This window comes from Adiantum capillus-veneris, chromosome 7, assembly GCF_014529385.1.
Source record: "Adiantum capillus-veneris isolate H3 chromosome 7, ASM1452938v2, whole genome shotgun sequence".
Lineage (NCBI taxonomy): Eukaryota > Viridiplantae > Streptophyta > Polypodiopsida > Polypodiales > Pteridaceae > Adiantum > Adiantum capillus-veneris.
Window position 1 is genome coordinate 82,642,520 of NC_140937.1, and position 21,786 is coordinate 82,664,305.

Consider the following 21,786-nt stretch of genomic DNA (forward strand, 5'->3'; position numbering starts at 1 on the left):
GGGGTATTAGGGACCGTTTATGGCCAAAACCCTAAACCTGCAAAAATACACACAGGCTGTAATTTACTGTTTCGGGCTCCGTTTCGCGTGCCGGTCGCATCCGTAGCAAGTCCAAAAGGTCAAAATGACCTATGAGACCAAATCGATACAATCTTGGTGGATCTAATACAATGTCTTGGTACAAAAATAAAATGAAGTAAAGTGAAAAACTAAAATCTTAATTGCTGGATGTGAACTAAGGATCTAGCTGGAACTATGTAGGATATGAGTAGGGGGGTGAAAGTGGTGACTGGGGGCTAATACAACACAATGTGGGTGTGCCTGTGGGAATAGATTGGGTGAGAGCTAATACAAAGGCTGATACAAGATGAGTAGGGTGTACAATCCTCAAAAGACCTAAATCATAGGAGATCCATCATCGGTCGTTGGCGGATCTCATCAATCTCCTCCATGGTCAATAGTCTGACCGGGCGGCGTGCATGTCGGGCCAAAGTGATCCGAATCCTTTGATGCATCCTCCATTGATGCTTTGTAGTCCTCCGTAGTCGTGGGCATCTAGATCTCCCTAGCTGGGTTGCTGGATCGATCAATGTGCCTTTGGTGTGAGGAGAATGTGAGCTCTGTTGTGGTAGCCGCTCCTCTGGCTGTCCATTGTCCACTCTAAAGAAGTCTGTGATCCGTCTCTGAGATTGGCTAGCCTCGCCTCTTATCAGACTCTCTTTGTGTCTACGCAACTCGAGCAAAAACAGACCATGGCATCTCTGGTCCTCATACCCCATGACTCTAGAAAGTGGTCTAAAGCCCTCTCTGAACAGGCAGTGAAAGCAGCCTCGTATCTCATAGTAAATTGGGTAGTGGCATGTGTAGTGCAACTATGTCATGTCGTGGCCTCTATTGGTAGTCCGTTGTATCTACTAGTCTCGATCCGAAGGTGGTGTGAAGATGTGCGTATCTGGCTAATAGCACATCATATCCCATAAGATAAGTGGGTGTCCATATATTTGGGCCTCGTCACAAAACCATCCTCAGTAAGCTGGAGAAGATGCTCTCTATAGAAAGCCATCTTCGTGCCCAACTCTTGTGCCTGCTATATCCAAGTCCTCGTAGTATCTAGCTGAGTTAGGTCTTGACGGTTGAGCCTAGTGATCTCGGATTGTGTAAGAGTCAGAGATGGTGCATCCAATGAGTATTGGAAGGGGGTCAATCTGTCCATGCTGAACCCATGTACTTGAAACCATGATGTCATCTCCCCATACGAGCATGTTGTGTCTCCCTGCAAAGCTAACTGTCGAGAGGACTCAAGTGCTAGGCGGGCATATCTGTCTCTGGGGAGGTCCCACAAGCGGTGTAAAAAGGAGACTGATCTGGTAAGCGCCTCAACCACTAGTGAGGGGGCAGCTAGCTCTGCTCGAATAATGTCATGTGATATTGAAGCCTTGGCTCTAATAAGCCGCAAAATCATAGAGACTAGAGGCTTCTCCATGTCTCCCCATCCATCAATGCGACTGGACCTCCCATGATGGTCCAATGACGGCCCCCATATCTGAACTCCATTGAGCAATGCGGAAGCCACCAGAGTGTCAAAAAGCCAGAGCTTCGTCCAAGGCTCCTGAAACTAAATTTGTGAACACATCCTCTCCAATCCACCCAATGCTGCATGTGCTCTAGTCAGTCTAGTGTGTGCTGCTCTCCTCAATGAAAATGCTGGTCCACTAAAGACCACCCCAAGGTAGGTGTAAGCATCTGTATACTCCACTGTCTCATGGCTATATGTGAATGTGGGTGCTGATCTTCTGGCCCACTGTGGGGTGGTGTTAAACACCATAACCTTGGTTTTACCAAGGTTGACAGATAGACCACTGTCGTGAGCAAACCTATGCAAAGCATCCAAGTGACGTTGCATCCCCTCTGGAGAGTCGGAGATCAACACAATATCATCAGCATATAACAATAGTGGAATCCATGTCCCTGCCAATTGTGCACCTCTATCACCCTCTCTCTAAATATAGTCAAAAACCTCATCCACATACATACCAAATAGAGTAGGAGAGAGCGGGCAGTCCTGCTTCACCCCGATAGTGGAGTGAACTAATGTAGATAACCCCTCTTGAGTGCGTACATGCCCCACTACTGACCTGTATAATGTCATAATCCCCCAAATCAGCTCTGTGGGTACTCCCATCTCCTGTAGTCTACGCATCAATCTAGCTCTAGTCCACAAAGCTACAATAGATCTGTCTCCCATGTTGCCCTCCTCAATAATGGGTCGGAGTGTCAGAATGTGGTGAAGAGTAGAAAAACCTCTCCTGAACCCTGCTTGCCGAGTTGCGTGTATACCCTCAGCTGCTGCTCAAGAATGGATGCATACAACCGTGCCAATGTGTGTCCAATCATGATAGTGTGATAATTCCCAAGCTCCATAGGGTCTCTTGACTTGAAGATAGGTATAATAGTAGATAAACTCCAAGTATCAGGCAAACCCTCACACATGGCACAATTGAACACAACTGCTAGAAGCTCTGCAAGCAGATGCGTGGCATGTATAAAATGCTCAGCCACTAAGCCATCATGATCATATGCTCTCCCAGTCCTCACCCTATCAATTGCCTTCTTCACCATCTCAGCGGGTGAAAAAAGCACGTGTGTGTGGGCAAAATCCTAGCCACCATGGATGTATGTATACACTTTTGTGATGAGGAGGGCTATGATATAGTCCCCATCCAAATGGTATCAATTGATCGAGGGGAAAGAGGTTTTCTCCAATCACTATTACGATGCTACGCACGAGTGGGAAGAAGAATCCATTACAACAGAGGGTTGGACTCCGAGAAAGAGCATGAAAGAGCCAAGCTTCTACTCAGAGGAGGGGAAGAAAGATTTTTTTGAGTCAATACTATGCATGATGGAGCCGATGGTCATATTGTCTTGTGGGTGACTACCATGGGTCTATACCTTGCACGTTCCTTCAAGGGTGAATTTGGGCTTATCCTGGATTCAGCTAGGTATATATAAATGGGGCATTTGGTGACGGATTTCCCTAGAGAGCGACAAGAGAGACAGATTGGCCATATGAGAGAACGCCCCCCCACAACCACAGCAGACCCAACAGAGTTTTGCACAGCAACATGACCCTTGCTGAGGACATCACGGGAGAGCCAGTCTCAGGATCACAGACTTCTTTACACCAGCCAAGGGACAACCAGAGGATCAGTCATCACAGCAGATCTCAGATCCCACCCACACCAAAGGTACGTGGATCGATCGAGCCATTGAGCTAGGTAGATCCAGGCGCCCACGACCACGGGGGGCCTCACATAATCAACGGAGGTGGCAGCAGAGGATCCAGGCCATCCTAGCTCGACATGCGAGACGACCAATGAGAGTATTGACCATGGAGGATATTGATGAGATTCGGCAGCGACCGATGAGGGATCTCATCTGATGATTTGTATCTCATTTGACCCATCTTTGTTTCAGCTTTGTATCAGCTAACCTATTATATTAGCCCTCACCCCATCACCCCTCTCCACCTATTTTGTCTCAGTTTCAGTTTTTCAGTGCTTTGTACTCTTTGTACTCAGACACTGTATCAGATCCACCAATCTCTCTCTCTCTCTCTCTCTCTCTCTCTCTCTCTCTCTCTCTCTCTCTCTCTCTCTCTCTCTCTCTCTCTCTCGCATCAGGCCGGTCAGATGTCACGTCATCACTTTGTGATACACACTTGCACAGGCACATGCGCACTCTCTCTCTCTCTCTCTCTCTCTCTCTCTCTCTCTCTCTCTCTCTCTCTCTCTCTCTCTCTCTCTCTCTCTCTCTCTCTCTCTTTGCATGGCTTTTTAAAGTTTAAATTACACTTTCTTAGTTTTGATTTCTAATTATTTGGCAGATTTGGTATGCAAATTACAATAATTGTTTTCTTTATGACTTTATTTGTGCAGATACGGCCACTAGTACCCATTCATCAGTTCGATCGGCTTCCAAGCTTCTTTATTTTTGCAGGCTTTGTTTTCACTCCTCTCACACAGCCCTATCTTCATGAGTATGGTGATGAATGGTATAATACATCGCCACGGCGTCTCTGTGATCGTGCTTTATACGCAACCCCAAAGAAGTTTGGGGAGCAGATTGTTGTCCTTTCTCAGGTGGACCATCAAAGCATTGAAATCTGCTACCTATTTTGTGATTCCTTTGTTGCATCAAAGTTAAAACAAACCAGACAGTTGATTGTGAAATGTTATTTGATGGAGGGCTTGTTAAAGTTTGTGCGTGTGCTTCTGTGATAATCAATACCTGGACTGTGGACCTTGCATGAACACGTACAGACAGGCTATCTTTAGATGAGAAGACTAGAGTTGAGTAGTCTACTACGAGCATGCACAACATCACTGGGAAAATTAGAATTTTTCCCATGTTACCATTGATGTAGCCTTTGTTGCCCTCTGAAGCTCCCATACGCGTTTGCAATCTGAGGGCTGATTTTTGGTCGTTGTGTAGATGGTCATAAGTGGCTTCCCCAGTTTCCCGTTCGCCATTGCGATCCAGTCTCTCTCCTCTCTCTATTAAATCATTGATGTACTAAATATGCAATCTGATGATTAAGTCCATCAGAGCCATGGTATTGCCAGGCTATCTGCGATTCAATAAGCACCTAGGTAAAGCAAGTAGAAAACCTCTGCAGTATATATGTGGAAACTTTACATCTAATTCTCTTCTCCTTTTGCTTGGAAAAGTTTGACTACATTGACTATTCTGTGGAGCAATGATTAGATTCTCTAGAGATAGGGCATGGTGGACTTTCGTTTTCTAGCATTCTGTTCTTGAATGCTCAATGCAGAATATTTATTAATTGTCTGTGCTCTACTTACCAGTTTCTTGATAATTACCTATGCACATTTCTATGTCATGCATGTTTATGCCTAATGTGTAATCCTCCCTTCTGAATTGGAGTGTTTTCCTATTTTTCATTCCAGGTTTTGGTTGATGACATCAATGCGGGCTATGAACGTCTGGCGGAGCTCCAGGTAAAAATTATTCTTTCAAATTTGAAACTCTGCTTGAGTTTGAAAGATGGAACTATTTAAGTTGTTTCTTACATGCGTCACACCTGGTATTTTACAACAGGTGAAAAAAGTGAACGATGTGGACATTCTAAACTTGGGTCATCTTAGACAAATGGTAGATGACTGCAAGGAAACGAGCATTCGCTTTGACTTGGAGGATGGCAGAGTAGTAGTACTCAACTATCAAGCTGCTAGGGAGGCGTCATTTCGAATATTAGAGCGTCACCGCATTCCTGTTCTAGTGTCAAAAGATCTTCTGGAGAGCGCTGTGGGAGATCTGGAAGATTGGGAAAAAGCGGATGATACATGCGAAGATGGGGTTGCAGAAATGGTGTGCTAGCATGGGGTGGAGGGGGCTTTAGTAGCATGTTCTTCTGTGCCTTGGCTCTCTGGGCTTCTTGTCTGGGGTGGAAAAAGCTCTGGAAACTTGCGATGTTGATGAACAGGTCAGAGCACATTTTTCAGGTTGCTCTGATTTTCCCCTGCTTTAAATGTAGTGTCTCAATATAGAGTAATGCTTAGGTGTGTAGTTCTACATGTAAAAGTTAGATAGTCTAATCTTTGCACCCATTTTCTTCAGCCGAGGTCATTTCCAAATTTTCATTTCGTTCCACTTGCAGTAGCGTAATGGCTATTGTGGATTCGTTATTCAAATGCAGCCTCTACACATTTTGCATCAAAATTATGGTGCTTTTCCCAACAGTCTAGAAGGTTTCAGTGCTTTCTAGTAGTAGGGCCGGCTAGTTTGCTTATATTGAGAAAACCAATCAAGCCTAAGCAAAGGTTGAAAGAACCATATAAGGGGGGGGAGAGAGAGAGAAATGAAATGAAATGTTATATTAACGTCTTCAAAAGGCCATAGTGACCTATGAGACCAGAAAGTTACAAGGTGGTGGATCTGATACAAAGTCAGAGTAACAAAATAACCTAATCAACAGTACAAAACAAAGATATATATTATGGGATTCTAGATAGGTCGATGTGAGCTAAGCCGAAAAATTGAGCAAGAATGGGCGGTTAGTTGGGATAGCTGAGTCACAAAAGAGATTTTTATGTAAGGTGCAGCGGACGTGAATGTTGAACTTTGCTCAAGATGAGTGCTGTGAATTGTGCTCAAGGCTTACGGAAGAGAGAGCCTTCCATTCCTTTAGTGAGAGAGTGCAAATGATCACAAACAAAGTGAATTACACCGTGAATGAAGGTATTGAGATAGAGAGAGAAGAGAATACGACACTAGAATGTTGTCAAACCCTCCTCCAAGGGCCCCACTCTCTATGGCGAGAGAGGTCTATGGTATTGATTGCACAAATCTGGTACAATGGTCTAGATGCAATGGACTTGCCAATGATGTCGATGACAATGATGACGGCGACGAGATGGGCTGAAAACTGAAAACGCTAGGGCTGAAATCTGCAAATCTGCTGAATTCTAACACTGTGTCGGCGAGGACAGTGATGGCGACAACGCGGCGTACTGGGTTTTCCAATAATAAGTGAAAAATGGCTAAAATAGGGAAAATGGGTTCTCTGTAGTGTAAAATGCTCATGATGGCTACTGATTGTATTGCTGATGATCATGCTGTGCGCAACCAGAGGATATGCAACTACTCTAAGTGCTTGGACAGGCACAGGCTCACAAAGGTACCAAAACACTTCCTAAGCTGACTTGAACCCTAGACCTGAAGTAGCTTGTCCACATGCGCATAGGGTTAGATGTGCACATGACATTTTATGTCTACTAGAGGCCGTTATCGGCCTATGAGACAAATCAAAGTACATGGTGTGTATGTCCTCTTGAAAGGACAAAAGGAACAAAGCAAACAAACTGTTGTCAGGGAGTTAGGGGGATGGGGGGCCGAGGGGGAGGGAAGGCGGGGATGGGTGTGGGTTAAAGCCCTAAATAACCCCTTTTTGTACATTTTTATACTTTGTCCAGGTTCATATTGAACCTGGAAACATTGTTTAAAGGTCGCTTATAATAAAAGTGGGAAAAACCAAAACTCACTTATTGAGTTTTTCCCAAAAACGTGAGCCCTCTCTCTTCTGCTAGCACTTCCTCTCCTGCTGGCCTTCGCCTCCCCTCTCTGCACACACACTGCACCTCCTCGCGTGCTCTTTCACTTGCACACTTCGCCGCGCGCTCATCAATTGGTATCAGAGCCTCGATTAGGGTTTAAACCTGCAAACGTTGAATTTCAGCCAAGGTCAACTTTCACGCGAGATTTTGCAATTTCGTTGCCAAAGGACTCGTCCCCGGACACTAGAGAGCTCCCGGAAACCCAAATGAAATTAGGTCAAAAACATGAAATTACAGGTTATGACAGCAAAATACAACTTTTGCAAATGATATATTAAGGTATGGGAATACTTTTGCTAAGTCCCCGCTACGCGAAAACATTGAAATTGCTGAAAAACAAGCCCTAAAACAGGTGTTTTAAGAAAATTTCAGATTTGCGCAAGTTTTTGCAAGTGTTTTTATGGTGCGGTTACATTGGGGAAAGTGCAAATTGATGCAATCTACGCACATTTGACAAATTTTATCGATGTGTGATCATTTGTGGCTCAATTTCATGCAATTTTGATGCTACAAATTGGGGCTTTTGCGCTTACATGCTTCTAAAGGTTGTGTATTAGCCTTATGTATGTCTTCTGAGACTAAAAACAACTAAATTTGTTGTTTTCGAGCACAAATTCGCTTGTTGAAATTTCCTACGCATAAATTTCAGAAATTGAATTTTGTGCCCAAATCGACCTATTTTGCCCCAAATTGCTCTTGTGACCATTTGGAGCTGTAGTGCACATATCTGTGAGGCTATACTCCGATTTTTGCGCATTTTGTCCAAAAATTCAGCGTATTATCCCTCTTATTTCGTGCAACTATGGCCTCATCTTCTTCGTATGTGAAGAACCTCTTCGAGATTAGGAGGTTCGATGGTACAGGTTTTGATCTTTGGAAAGACAGGATTCAAGGAATCCTATTTCTTAAGGATTGCGAAGGGGCACTTGAACAAGTGAAGCCACAGAATATGACGGATGAAGCATGGGTTAGCATGAACAGGAAGGCCGTTACGTACATTAAAATGGCCATGACCGATGAGACCGTCATTGATGTGAAAGGTCTCATGGCTGCTTTTGATGTGTGGGAGAAGTTGAAGGGAATGTATGAAAATACAACGCTTGTCAACCAGGTGCACTTGATGCGAAAACTTGTTGGCATGCAACTATATGAGTCCAATAGCGCGGCAGAGCACTTGTCATTATTCGCAGGTACTTTGTCGCAGTTACAGGATTCTAGCTTGCCCCCTTTTGATGATAAGCTGAAAGTTATCTTCTTGCTTATGGCCTTACCTGAGTCATGGGAAACTTTGGTGGTTTCGTTGTCCAATAACCCTAATTTGACCTTTGGTGGTGTTAGGGGTTCTATCTTGAATGAAGAAATCAAGAGGAAAGCAAGTGGAGAGGGAGGCAGCTCTGCCAACATGGTTAGAGGCAGGACAGAAAAGAAGAATGTTTATGCACAAAGGAGTAAGAGTAAGAGTAAAGAAAGGGGAAATGCAAGCAATGGCAAGGGTGATGTGACTTGTTATCAATGTGGCAGGAAAAGTCACAAGAAACCCGATTGCAGGTACTATAAAGCTGAGTTAGAAAGGAAAAAGAATGGTGGAGACAAAAAGAAAGAGAAGAAGGAAGTCAAGGCAGATGCACAGGATAGCTCAAAGGACAAAGAGAAGGCCAATGTGGCTTCTAGTGTCGTGATTGAGGAGTTGTCAGATGTAGAGGACATCTTGTGTGCCACTTTGTCAGATGATGATGCTTATGACTTTGATGCCTCTCTAAATGTTCATTCACAGGACATGCAGATCACCAAGAGTGATCTTATTGATGCTTTGTTGACTGTCAATGATGTATTGTCTCAGATTTGGATTGTTGATTCCTGTGTTTCATTTCATGTGACTCCTATCAAGGAGTGTTTCTCTACTTTTGATGCGGGCAAGCGTGGCCATGTATACCTTGGAAACAATCATGCATGTTCCATTGAGGGTATTGGCACTGTGCATCTCTCCATAGATGGCACAAATGAGCTTGTCTTGCATGATATTCGATATGTGCCGAGAATCAAGAAGAGTCTGCTTTCTGTTGGTCATATGGATATGCATGGTTACAGCATCTTGTTTGAGAGAGGGTCATGGAAAACGACTAAAGGCTCAAGGCTGATTGTAAAGTGCACAAAGAAAGGGACACTTTACTGCATGCATGGAAAGGTCGTGTTGGGCAAGTTTATTGCATTGGCTGAAATTAACTCTCACATGGAGTTGTGGCACAAGAGGCTTGGCCATATGAGCCAAAAGGGCCTTTCTAAGCTTTGTACTCTGAACAAGCTCGATGCTAAAGGCACAAAGCTTGACTTTTGTAATGAATGTCAATATGGCAAGCAAGTAAAGCGTTCTTATTACTCTGGTGTCTCGTAAATCTTGTGTGCTTGATCTTGTACATTCCGATGTATGTAGCATGCCTACTAAGTCTATGGGTGGTGCATGTTATTTTGTCTCCTTTGTTGATGATCATGCTAGGAAAATTTGGGTTTATTTGCTTAAGTCTAAGGATGAAGCCTTTGCTGCGTTTAAGAGATTTCATGCATTTGTGACCACCCAAACAAGCAGAAAGCTAAAATGCTTGCGTACAGACAATGGGGGGGAGTACACAAGTGCTGATTTTAACAAGTTTTGTGAAAATTTGGGCATTAAGAGGGAGCTTACTGTCCCATACAACCCCTCTTCTAATGGTGTGGCTGAAAGATTCAATAGGACACTTTGTGAGAGGGTGAGATGTATGTTGTCCACAGCTAATCTCTCTCATGGATTTTGGGGAGAAGCTTTGAAAACTGCAGTGCATATATGCAATCGATCCCCTCACATGTTTTTGAAAGGTGACATCCCTGAAGAGGTTTGGTCTGGCAAGCTTGCTTTATATGATCACTTACGCATTTTTAGTTGCGAAGCTTTTGTGCATGTTAGACCTGAGTTGAAGAGTAAACTAGATGCGAAGTTCATTAAAGGCCTCTTCATGGGATAGGGATATGGTGAAGAAGGCGAATTGGGTTATAGGATTTGGTTACCTCAGCTCAAAAGGGTTGTACGCAGTTGGGATGTTATTTTTAATGAGGCAAGGTTGCTTCAAAACAGTTGTGCCTCAAAGCATGACCATAAAAGGGTGAAATTTCAGCATGACCAGCCACCTGTTAGGCCTATTTTTGACCCTCAGGATGCACCACAAATGGCTGAAAATGTAGATGATCCAGTGGTGTTTGAGCCAGATGATGTTGGACAGCAAATTGAGGCTCCTGAAGGGCATTTGCAGCCAAGAAACAATGCTGAAAATGGTGTTGAAAATGATGTACATCAGCCCATTGTTGATGATTTTGTAGTGCCACCTGATGTAAACCCATTGCCGGATAATGTGGATCATTGGGTGAGGCGGTCTACTCGTCAAAGACGGCTTGTGAGTGGATATGACCCCTCTTTGCATTACATTATGTTGACAGATGAGGGAGAGCCTCTTACGTATAAAGAGGCAAAGACATGTGAACACAGCGACAAGTGGGAGCTTGCTGTGCAGGAAGAGATTAAAGCTTTGCATGCTAATCATACTTGGGATTTGGTTGAATTGCCCAAAGGAAGGAAGGCTATTCCTAACAAATGGGTGTATAAAATCAAGACTGTTGATGCGAAACCCAAGTATAAGGCAAGGCTTGTTCCAAAGGGATATGTTCAAACCAAGGGCATAGACTTTCAGAAAGTGTTCTCTTCTGTTGTGAAGATGACCACTTTGCGTGTATTGTTTGTCATTGTGGCTGCTCTTGATTTGGAAATGGACCAAATGGATGTACATACCGCTTTCTTGCATGGTGATGTGGAAGAAGAGCTTTACATGCCGGAGGGTTTTGTCATCCCTGGCAAGGAACATTTGGTATGTATGCTCAATAGAAGCTTGTATGGGCTGAAACAATCATGTAGACAGTGGTACAAGAAGTTCGATCGCTTCATGCTTAAACATGGTTACAAAAGAAGCCATGCAGACCATTGTTTGTATACCAAACGTGATGAGGATGGCAGCCCGATCATTCTTGTGCTCTATGTAGACGATATGTTGATAGATGCAAAGAAAAGAAGCACTGTAGATGCTCTTAAAGGGCAGCTGAAATCTGCGTTTTCAATGAAGCAGCTGAAATCTACCTTTTCAATGAAAGACCTTGGGTCAGCTGAACATATACTTGGAGTGCGTGTTACACGGCAAAGAGATAAGCGCCTATTGTATTTGTCGCAAGAAAAGTACATTGAAAAGGTGCTGGACAGATTTAACATGGCTGAAGCAAAGCCTCTTGGTGTGCCATTACAGCCATATGTTAAAATCTCCAAGGATGATTGTCCCAAGTCAAATGAAGAAGCCAATGACATGCAAAGTGTGCCTTATGCTTCAGCTTGTGGTTCACTTATGTATGCTATGGTTGCTACTAGGCCTGACATAGCCCATGCAGTGGGAGTTGTGAACCGGTTTATGGCTAATCCAAGCGGGTTGCATTGGGATGCAGTGAAGTCCATTATGAGGTACTTGAAAGGGATTAAAAACAAATGCCTCTGCTATGGTAAAGGACCAATGGAGTTGAAGGGATTTTGTGACTCTGACATGGCTGGTGATGTGGATACACGGAAATACACAAGTAGCTATCTATTTACTCTTGCGGGAGGTGCTGTTTCATGGTGTTCTAGATTGCAAAAGATTGTTGCATTGTCTACTGCAAAGGTTGAATATATTTCAGCCACTGAGGCTTCCAAAGAAGCTATTTGGCTAGCACGCCTATACAGTGAGTTTGGCTTGCGTGCCAAGGCACCTATGCTTGGTTGTGATAGCCAGAGTGCTATATGTCTGGCAAAGAACTCCATGTTTCATGCACGCACAAAGCATATTGATGTGCGGTATCACCTGATACGAGAAGTGCTTGAGGATGGCCTTATTACATTGGTTAAGGTCCATACATCACAAAATCCAGCCGATGCTCTCACTAAGTGCTTACCCAAAACACAACATCATCTATGCATAGAGATGGTGGGAGTCACGTAGCTTAAAGGCGCCATTTATGCCTTTAAGTGGGAGGTTGTTGGGTTAAAGGCCTAAATAGCCCCTTTTTGTACATTTTTATACTTTGTCCAGGTTTATATTGAACCTGGACACATTTTTTAAAGGTCACTTATAATAAAAGTGGGAAAACCAAAAACTCACTTATTGAGTTTTTCCCTAAAACGTGACCCTTCTCTCTTCTGCTAGCGCTTCCTCTCCTGCTGGCCTTCGCCTCCCCTCTCTGCACACACACTGCACTTCCTCACGTGCTCTTTCACTTGCACACACCACCGCCCGCTCATCAAGGGGTAGAGAGAGAGAAATGAAATACGTTTTCTAAAGGCCATAACCAGAGAGTTACATAATGGTGAATGTGATACAAGGTCTGGAAAAAAAAAAAAAACCTGACCACAAAAACACCACTAGAGATGTAAAAGGTGGGTATCAAGAGCTTGAGAGGTACATGTACAAAAAGTGGGTGTGTATCTCAGAGAACAGATACAAATGGTGGATATGTGTATCAAAATTCGGGGATGGCTCTCATCGGTCGTTGTCCTCCATGGTGAGAGTCTGCATAGGGCGTCTGCTATGTCTCGCCAATATAGATCCGATCCTCTGTTGCAACCTCCTTCGTCGAGGGGAGCATCCCCTCATCCTAGGCCTCCTAGATTTCCTCAGCTCTGCTGCTCGAGCAATCAATATATGTATGGTAGTGATGTGCCCTGTATCCCTCCTCTCTGGCTGGTCTTGTCTCTAATAAATCTCCGGATGGAAGTGCAAGTGCAATGATCACAATCAAAGTGAATGCTACTGTGACTGAAAGTGCTGAGAGAGAGAGAGAGAGAGAGAGAGAGAGAGAGAGAGAGAGAGAGAGAGAGAGAGAGAGAGAGAAGAATACGACACCAGACAGTTCTCAAACCCTCCTCCAAGGGCCCCCCTCTCTATGGCGAGAGAGGTCTATGCTAAAGATTGCACAAATCTAGTACAATGGTCTAGATGCAATGGACTTGTCGACGATGTCGACAACATTGGTGGCGATGACGAGGACGGGCTGAAAACTAAAAATGCTAGGGATGAAATGCTGAAATTTGGAAGGGTTGATCTGCTGCGGGAAACTGGGACTATGTCGGCGACGACGACTAGCAAAACGCTATGGGCTGATCTGCAAGTGTCGATGGCTGAAAACCAAACACGCTGGCAAGTTCTGTTGGGTCGGAATGTCGGAGACTGAAAACGCTAGGCAATTCTTCAAGTCCACAAAACGCTAGGTCTGATCTGCAAGTCTGCCAAAAACGCCAAGTACTGGGATCTGAAAACGCTGGTTGATCTGAGAGATTCAAAAACGCCAGGTGTCTTGTTGGCTGAAAATGCTAGGCTTTGTGCCGGTCTGCTAAGGAGAAGCACTGCAAGTTGTGAACTTCTTATGTTGCCTCCTCTCCCAGTAGTGAGTGCCCCCCCTCTGCTTATAAAGGTCCATCTGGCTGGATCGAGCAGTGTCCCCTACAACCCCACGACCTTAGAAATGGGTAAATTAAATAAATAAATCATAAAAATCTTTGCAACTGAACTGCCCCCAAGTTGTCATGGAATTTGGGTGTACTGCCTAGACAATGCAAATGTTGGGTGATACTGGGTTGTGCAATTGGAGGATATGCAACTACTCTGAGTGCCTGGACAGGCACGACCTGCGCAGAGGCTCACAAGCAAAATGTGAACTCTCTACCATAAAGAAATTGCTTCCAATGCTTGAGAGAGTGAATTCTTGACAATCATCTTGTTCAAAGCTCTGTAATCAACACACAAACGAGACAAACCATCCTTCGTGAGGACAAAGAAAATAGGAGCAGCAAAAGGACTTACACTAAGGCGTATGAATCCTTTGGCCACCAACTCTGTGACTTGCGCTCTAACTCTTCTTCTTGCGCTCTAACTCTTCTTCTTGCGTCTTTTTCAAATGGTAGGGAGCCTTATTGACTGGCTATACCCCCTCCGTGAGTTCTATGCAATGGTCCTCCGGCCGCTCGGGAGGGAGATGAGGTGGAAGGTCATCCTGCAAAAAGAGGTGTTTATACTTGGTAAACATACTTGAATACCTTTCTGGAGCCTTGAGGTTCTGAGTGACTGGAGAGGCATAAATGAATGCCGCTTGTGCTCCTCTTCATAATTCACGCTTCGCTTGCACATGAGAAATGAGAGGTAAAGAATGAAGAGCCTCCTCACTATGAATGATCATGGGAAAGTCACTTTTGGCATTTAGAGTGAGCGTATTGTCTGCCCAATCAATGAGGGGGTTATGTTCACGAAACCATTGAATGCCAAATCATATCACATTGTGAGAGAGGAGACACAACAAATCTTCTACGGAAGGAAGCTTGTTGAACACTGAATAACACATCAAGGCACTCTCGTGTAATGAGAGAGTCATTGGCTAACCTCTACGCGGGCTCTTTCTACAAAAGAGTCACCAATCACATCAAGCATACTGCCTGAATCAAACAATACGACAGAATAGTGACCCGTCACATGACCATAACATTTAAAGAGAGACTCGTCAATGTGTGTGTTAGAGACATGTGGAGAATCAATGTGGTTCACTCTTTAGGTGGTGCTGTCTTAGGACATACCTTCTTTATATGGCCATAAACGTGACATTGATAACAACGACCTTCCTTCGCGTAAATGATTTATGTATCCTCGTAGAATTCCTTGTGCAACTTTTTCATCTGGGTTAGCTTAGGTTTAGCAGGTGTTTTTGCTTTACCCTTAGAGTCATTTTAAGAGTTCTTTTCTGAAGGATTAGAGGAAGATGAGCTAGAAGAATTGTCATTCTTACCATTATGTGGGTTCTTAGGATTCTGAGAGATACTATGAGAAGACTTGTTCTCCTTAGGCTTTCCTTTGTTGTGCTTCATCTCCTACGCAAGAGCAATCGCTACCGTCTTGTTGAGATCAATTGGGTCGAGGACTCGACATCGAACTGGATATACTCGTCCAACCCAAAAAGAAAGGTCTCTTTGTGTTCCGCATCTTTGAGGTGGCATGAACTACACCTTAAACTTGTCTTAGAAGTCGTCCAATTGAAAGAAAGGGGCATGTATTCCTGGGCTTTCTCTAGGTGCGTGGCCAACTGTGCCTCTTGCCACGCTTGATACCAATTAATGGCATCACCGGCAAGCTATATGACTGTCGTCAAAACTTTGCTATTTCCTGTTTTCTTAGTTGTCGCAAAGTAAGCATTAAATTGATGCAACCAAGAATGAATAACATTAGCATCCATCTTACCGTTATACTTATTGAACGTCAACTTCTCAGTGATTGGGTTGTTGGAATCTACATCTCTACCTGTGCTACTTGATGAAGTGCCAACATCCTTGATTGGCTCGGATTTCGATGTGAGTACCTGTAGGACCAACTCTTGCATGCGTTGGTCTTTCTGCGCCTCACGCTCTTAACTCCATAGCCGATTGCCTTTCTTCAGCCGCCAAGCGCGCTTGCTCACACTCACGCTCTATGGGTGCTCGTCTTTTTTCTATGGCGGCAGGTTACACCTCTTGTTATAGCATCATCTCCATCATTGACTTGACCAAAGCCTCTATAGGATTTGGTGCAATCCGTGGCGTAGATGGGGATGGGGGAGGATTGGGGAACATTCCTCTTGGTGTAGAAACTTCTTCTCCAACTCAACTCTCATCACCTTGACACAAAGTATCCATACCGCTTCGGGTGATGATCATCAATGTTCGGGAAAAGTGTGCCTCGGCTTAGCCTTGAGCCGGTTGCAAAATCAAAGTGGCCAGTTGAGGGGAGGACAAGAAGGAGAAAATTCCGCTTAAAATACATGAAAAATAGTGTAATTTTGCAAAAATACTATCTAGTATCATAAAATTTCCGGTTCAAATTTGTCTTGGAAGGATTTTTGTTTGTTTGTGAAAATGAATTTTTCTCGAACACCGATGATCATACTGTGAGATCTTGGGTACTTGGGTTCTTAGCTTGCAATCGGTGTTTGAGTCTGGAGAAGGCTTTTCTCTTACCCGAGCTCGACTCTTTCCTGCGGGCGCACCCCTTGACGGCCTTCCGTTCACACCAAGGTTGTTTTTCCCACCTCACAAATCTTATAAATGTCAACCTCATTAATTAGGGTGCCTTGCAAGGTCAAATCACCCTTGGTATACCTGTCCAAGAATGTCATCCATCCTTCATGCAACACCCCATCACTTTCTTGACCTCTTTCTCGCCATATAGGATGCAACATGTATCCAACAACATTTAACGATGTGTGCAACATATTCCATCTTTCAATGCTTAGGTCCCTAATCTCTCTCATCTTTGCAACATCAATGCCTTGCACGTTTTCAATTTGATGTACCATGCGATCCGTAAGCTTGTACATAAGCCCCTTGGTGGCTCCTTCCCTATCAACCAAATGGAGAATGTCAAAATGGGAGCACAAATTTTCAAAATCAGCTTGGCCTCTTGCCAAAAGCATGCATTAAACACAATGTTCAAGACCTTGATAGCCTTTTCAGTCTTGGATGTCTTCATCTTCACAAATTTGTCATCAATCATAAGCTTACGCATGCAAGGCTTGCATGCATCTCTCATCCACAAGATTGTCCAACATAATAAAGTAGTATGCAAATCGAGTGGCTGACGGCTTCACCAAGTCCTTCTTGCTAAGTTGTTGAAACAATGCCAACACAGTAGGCTTTCTTGTCACGAATCTGACAATCTTTGTTGCATCCTCAAGCACTTATTGCAACCCAAGTTATCTTGTCAATGTCCTCAAAGAAAAGGTCCAAGCAATGGCAAGCACATCTAGTTAAAAAAATGTGTTTTCACTCCCTTTCAATCATCTCCCCAACACTAGCGCAATTGGTTGCATTGTCCATGCATATCTGTACAACATTTGTTGGGCCAGTCTCTCTAATAACCTGTTTGAGATGCTTAAAAATGAATTCCGATGTCTTTGTTTCCTCGGTGTGTTTACAGCTTTCAAAAACACTGACCCATGAATAGAGCATACAAGAAATTTAATGATAGGCATGCGCCTAGTGTCAGACCATCCATCACACACAATAGAGCATCCATGTCTTTTCCATTTCTCGCGCACACCCATGATCTCATTCTTTACGCATTTGATCTCATTCGATTCTGTGGTGCGCAAAGCATGGTAAGAGGGGGGAACATACGAAGGACTTGCTTGTCCAATCGCTTTCACCTGATGCAAAAAGTAAGGGCTACTTACTTTCCATGTAGGCACGTTCTCAACATAAAAAAACATGCACAAGGCTTGGTCCGTGCTTGCAAGCCAAATGCACTTGCCAAACCCCCTTGCACAACCTTCCTCTTCTTGCTTGAGGACCTTAGTCACTTACAGCCACTTACATTAGTCCTTACCTTAGCATGCGTACTCATTGAAGCACCTCCTTGAGCTTGAGAGGCATCTCCTTCCAAATCATTGACCAATGCATCTACAAAAGCAGCTCTGTCTTCTCCCTTTGGCCTTACATCAGCATGCGATCTTCTGACAATCTCTACATGGACTGGGGCCTCATCACATGGACCTCCCACACCATGGCCATCATCACATTGGGTAGTTCACTTGAGATGCCAAAACTCTAACACCCATAGCCTTCCCACTAGCACTGTTTTTCAAGATGAATGGCTCATTGGAGTCCACAATACTCAAATATGGCGTCGAAGAAATGGTCACTTTTGAGTGTTTTAAAACTTTTGTGTTGGTACTCTTCAGCCTACATTGGCTTGTTTGAGGGGGTTGCGTATCCTTTAGATACTATCCTTAACTTGTTAGCCTCCATTTGGGTACGCTTGGTTGATAGGTATGAAAAAGCCGAGATAATGAAGATTTTTGACAAAAATCTAAATTTGATTCCCTTTACCATATAAAATGTGTATGCACAACTTAAATATTAAACCTAAATGTCTAAAATGTTTTCATCGGCGTACTATACACAACAAATTTTTCATAGTACAATCAGAGGACACTATCGATGAACATGATGAGAGTCGTGGGTGCGTGCTCAAACTACAGACGAAGACCTCATGATATACCGAAATTGAAGAGTCTTGTGAACAATCGCTTCGTGAACCTTATCATGAAAGCAACACATGCAATGGTTAGCCCATATTGCATGATCAAGGACTTGTAATGACCATATTGCATGATCCAAGACTTGTAAACAAATTGAGTCCAAAGGCAGTTTACGATAATTGATATGCTTTAATCTTTTCTCCTTGTCTCTTGGCAGCGTTGGATTTTTTCTAGTTTACTCACAAGCCAAACATGGTTACGAAATAGTGGGTCTCATCCAACATGTGTTTTACTACTTATTCAATTTGTATAAGCATTATACAAATAAGTTTCATTTCAAATATTGAATTAAAGATAAGATTTAAAAAAAAACCGTAATGAACGGTTCCTATAAAAAAACATGGGTTGCACGGACACTTACGTCTCTTTACACTTGAATCTTGGTGCTCAAACTATGGCGTATAATGTAAATAGCTACAAGATGAGGAGGACCTATGCTTAACAACCAATCCATACCCAAGTCTGTGTGCTCTTGCTAGATGCAGAACCTAAAAGTGAAGAGTATCACAATACTGTTACTTGCATGGCTAGAGGCAGATGTAGCATAACAATGTTCCACACTCTTTTATCATACTATTTGTCAAGCTTATTTTATAGTCGTAGTTTGGCAATTTATGGCAATTTTAACTTTTTGGACTAGCAAGTAGGTCAAAAAGCTACGCGTTGCCCCATCAACAATAAAAGTTGTGGCTCAAAGCCACAAGTTATGGGTTTCCCCATCATCAATTAAAACGTGATTGCAGCCACAAATGATGGCCAATAGTCAAAGTAGCGCATGTAGTCCTAATGTGGGAGACTGGCATATAGATTGTATCACACGGGAGGTGTGAAAGCTAGCCAAATGAAGAATGATTGCCTTTTTACACTCTATAAAAGAAAGAAGTAAGCATCAAGAGGATTTCTTCTTTTTGTTGGGCTCACTAGGCCCACTACCTATCGCTATCTTTGGACACATAGCTTTTGTGTGCTTGTTTTCATTGCAACTAAAGCAAGGATTTTCCTTTTTGTACTTTCTTATATTGATACTTCTTGATGGATATATTTGGCTCTCTCTGATGAATGGGATATTTTCCACCACCTTCCACAACGGCCTTTACGCTTTAGTCTCCCCCTAGTTCACACTATTTTTTCTTTTACGAAAAACACGATCCTTAACCTCACGTGCAACATGCAAATCACTAGGCAGTCTACGAGGCTTGATGTCTTGGTATATCTAAGTGTAGATTTTTGCTTTGATGAATGTGAGATTTTTTACCACCTCCCACCTTAGTCTATATATGCTTTAGTCTTCCCTTATTTCTCTCTACTTTTTTTCTTTTTAAAACATGGTCCTTTGTTAGCCTTACCTGTAGGATGCAAATCAGTAGGTGTACTACGGTGCTTTTGAATTATGATTTCACTAGAGGATCTCTACATGTACTCAAGATTTGGGCTTCTCTTGAAGCGTTAAGACTTCTAAAATTATTGATTCTTATGAACTTGCGTCTAAGATTTATTAATGCGTGTCAAAAATTCAAGGCTAAGAGTAGATTTGGATGATTTGTTGATTTGTTTTAATGACAAAATGAGAACCCATTAAATAATCTTTCCAAATATTAAGTACATGTACGGTAGTTGTAAATTCCTTGTGATAAATGTTGTACTTTATTCCAAAAGGTGTAAACTGTTGACTTTCAAAAGCTATTGGGTGATTGTCTTACATAAGTGCAACACTGATACTTCTTTCATTGGCATCTTCTACAATGACAAAGAATGGACGGGAAAAATTAGGTAGTGTTAAAACATGTGCAATGATGAATGATTCTTTCAAAGCGTGTAAAAATAGATCATGCAATTTAGTTGAGACATAATGTGTGGTCTTCTTCAAAAGCAATGTGAAATATTGTGCCTTGTATGTAAAATTCTTGAATAAGTTTATGTAATAATTACACAAGCCAAAAAATAATGTCTACTCATGCATATTTTTTAGTATTGGCTATTATTTGATAGCCTCGGGGTCTACATAAATACCATCCTCAAAGAGTATATATCCTAAATACTCAATGACAGATTGAAAGAAAGAGCTCTTTCAAAATTCAAATACAATTCATTCTTTTGTAGCAACTCAAAAACATATGTAAAGTGCTCTTTGTGTTCATTCACAAACTTACTAAAAATGAGCATGTTATGAAAGAAAACAATGACTAAATCCAAGTGATCAATAAATATGTGATTAATCATACGTGTGAAAGTAGTAGGTCTAATGGTTAATCCAATTGGCATAACAAGAAATTCATAGTGCTTTGTTTGAGTTCTAAATACAGATTTGTAATGTCTTCCTATACCATTTTGAATTGGTTTGAGGTCATCAAGTTTAACAAAGATAGTTCTACTCGAGGAATAAAGAATTTATTGTTTGTTGTTTGGTACTCTGTATACATACACAAGGTACCATTCTTCTTCTTGACAAGAAGAATAGGTGTTGTATGGTGAACAATCGAGCTTGGTAAGCCCTTATTTAACAGTCCTTGAGTTTGGGTATATATCTATTTGTATGCATGTGGATCTATATGATAAGGTGCATAACATGGTGGTTTACTTCTAGGAATGATATTAATCTTATGTTCATCTGGTCTAGATGGTGGTAAAACTACATAGTAGCTCATTCAAACATTGGTGATCCACATTCACAAATACAACCTAGCTCCACGATGCTTTCTCAGAAAATAAACTTGAAATTGTGAGAAATGGCTTGTGTGGTTGTTACTGCATTGACAAGCACTAAGTACATCTTTTCTCGTTTACAGATTATCTTCTTGGCTTACGAAATAAGAGTGCAATTTTTGGTGTTTCAATGGTTGCTTTCAAACACATTGATTCATTGTTATGTGTAAATGAAAGCAAACCGGCAAGGTAATTAATTTTGGGATAAAACTCATGACAAAACGGCATAATAAGAATCATGTGATACCATGCAGAGGCGCAACATGAATGTTATCTTTGTGCCTTGCACTTTACCCTTGACCTTTAGAAATGAATAAGGAAAAATAGGAATACTTAGATTTGCTTCTTTACAATCATAATTTGGCTCTTATGCATCTTCAAAGTTAACTTTTGCATCTAAGGTATCCATGTGGTGGTCATTGCTCTATCATGTTGGCTATAGCATATTAGAAATTGTTACAACAATGGTAGGTTGGTGGTTGTTGTCATTGCCCTTTAAATTTAGACCCTTATCTACCAAATGATCAAAGCGATGCCACTTATCTCCTAAGAAATTGATGTCTATAAGTGCATTGTAGCGTATCGTCAACAAAAAATTGGAGTTTACAGTTAGTTTCAACGTTTAAATATTTCTAAACCCATGGCATCAATTATTTTTTCCCTCTTCTATTTTTTGAACAGTTAAAATTTGCAACGGTGAAGAATTGGCAATCACGTCGGTAAAAAATTAGTCATTAAATAGATAATAAAATTGGGAAAATTTACAAAAAATATCCTTGAAATTTGTGGAAGT

General features: G+C 42.3%; 1 protein-coding gene across 2 annotated transcripts in view; it reads left to right on the forward strand.

Moving 5' to 3' along the window:
• LOC147454127 (protease Do-like 10, mitochondrial) overlaps positions 1-21,242 on the forward strand; it is a 113,131-nt gene extending 91,889 nt beyond the window's left edge. The window contains exons 6-9 of one of the 2 annotated variants that reach the window (XR_015188593.1): positions 3,939-4,142; positions 4,971-5,021; positions 5,122-5,506; positions 21,077-21,242. Coding sequence is in view for 1 of the 2 variants with exons in the window: in XM_086516133.1 (XP_086372259.1) it covers positions 3,939-4,142; positions 4,971-5,021; positions 5,122-5,400 (534 nt within the window). In the remaining variant the exon portion in view is untranslated. Of the gene's footprint in view, positions 1-3,938; positions 4,143-4,970; positions 5,022-5,121; positions 5,640-21,076 lie in introns of those variants that run through there. The other variant, XM_086516133.1, reaches the window with a different exon arrangement.
• The last annotated feature ends 544 nt before the right edge of the window (positions 21,243-21,786 follow it).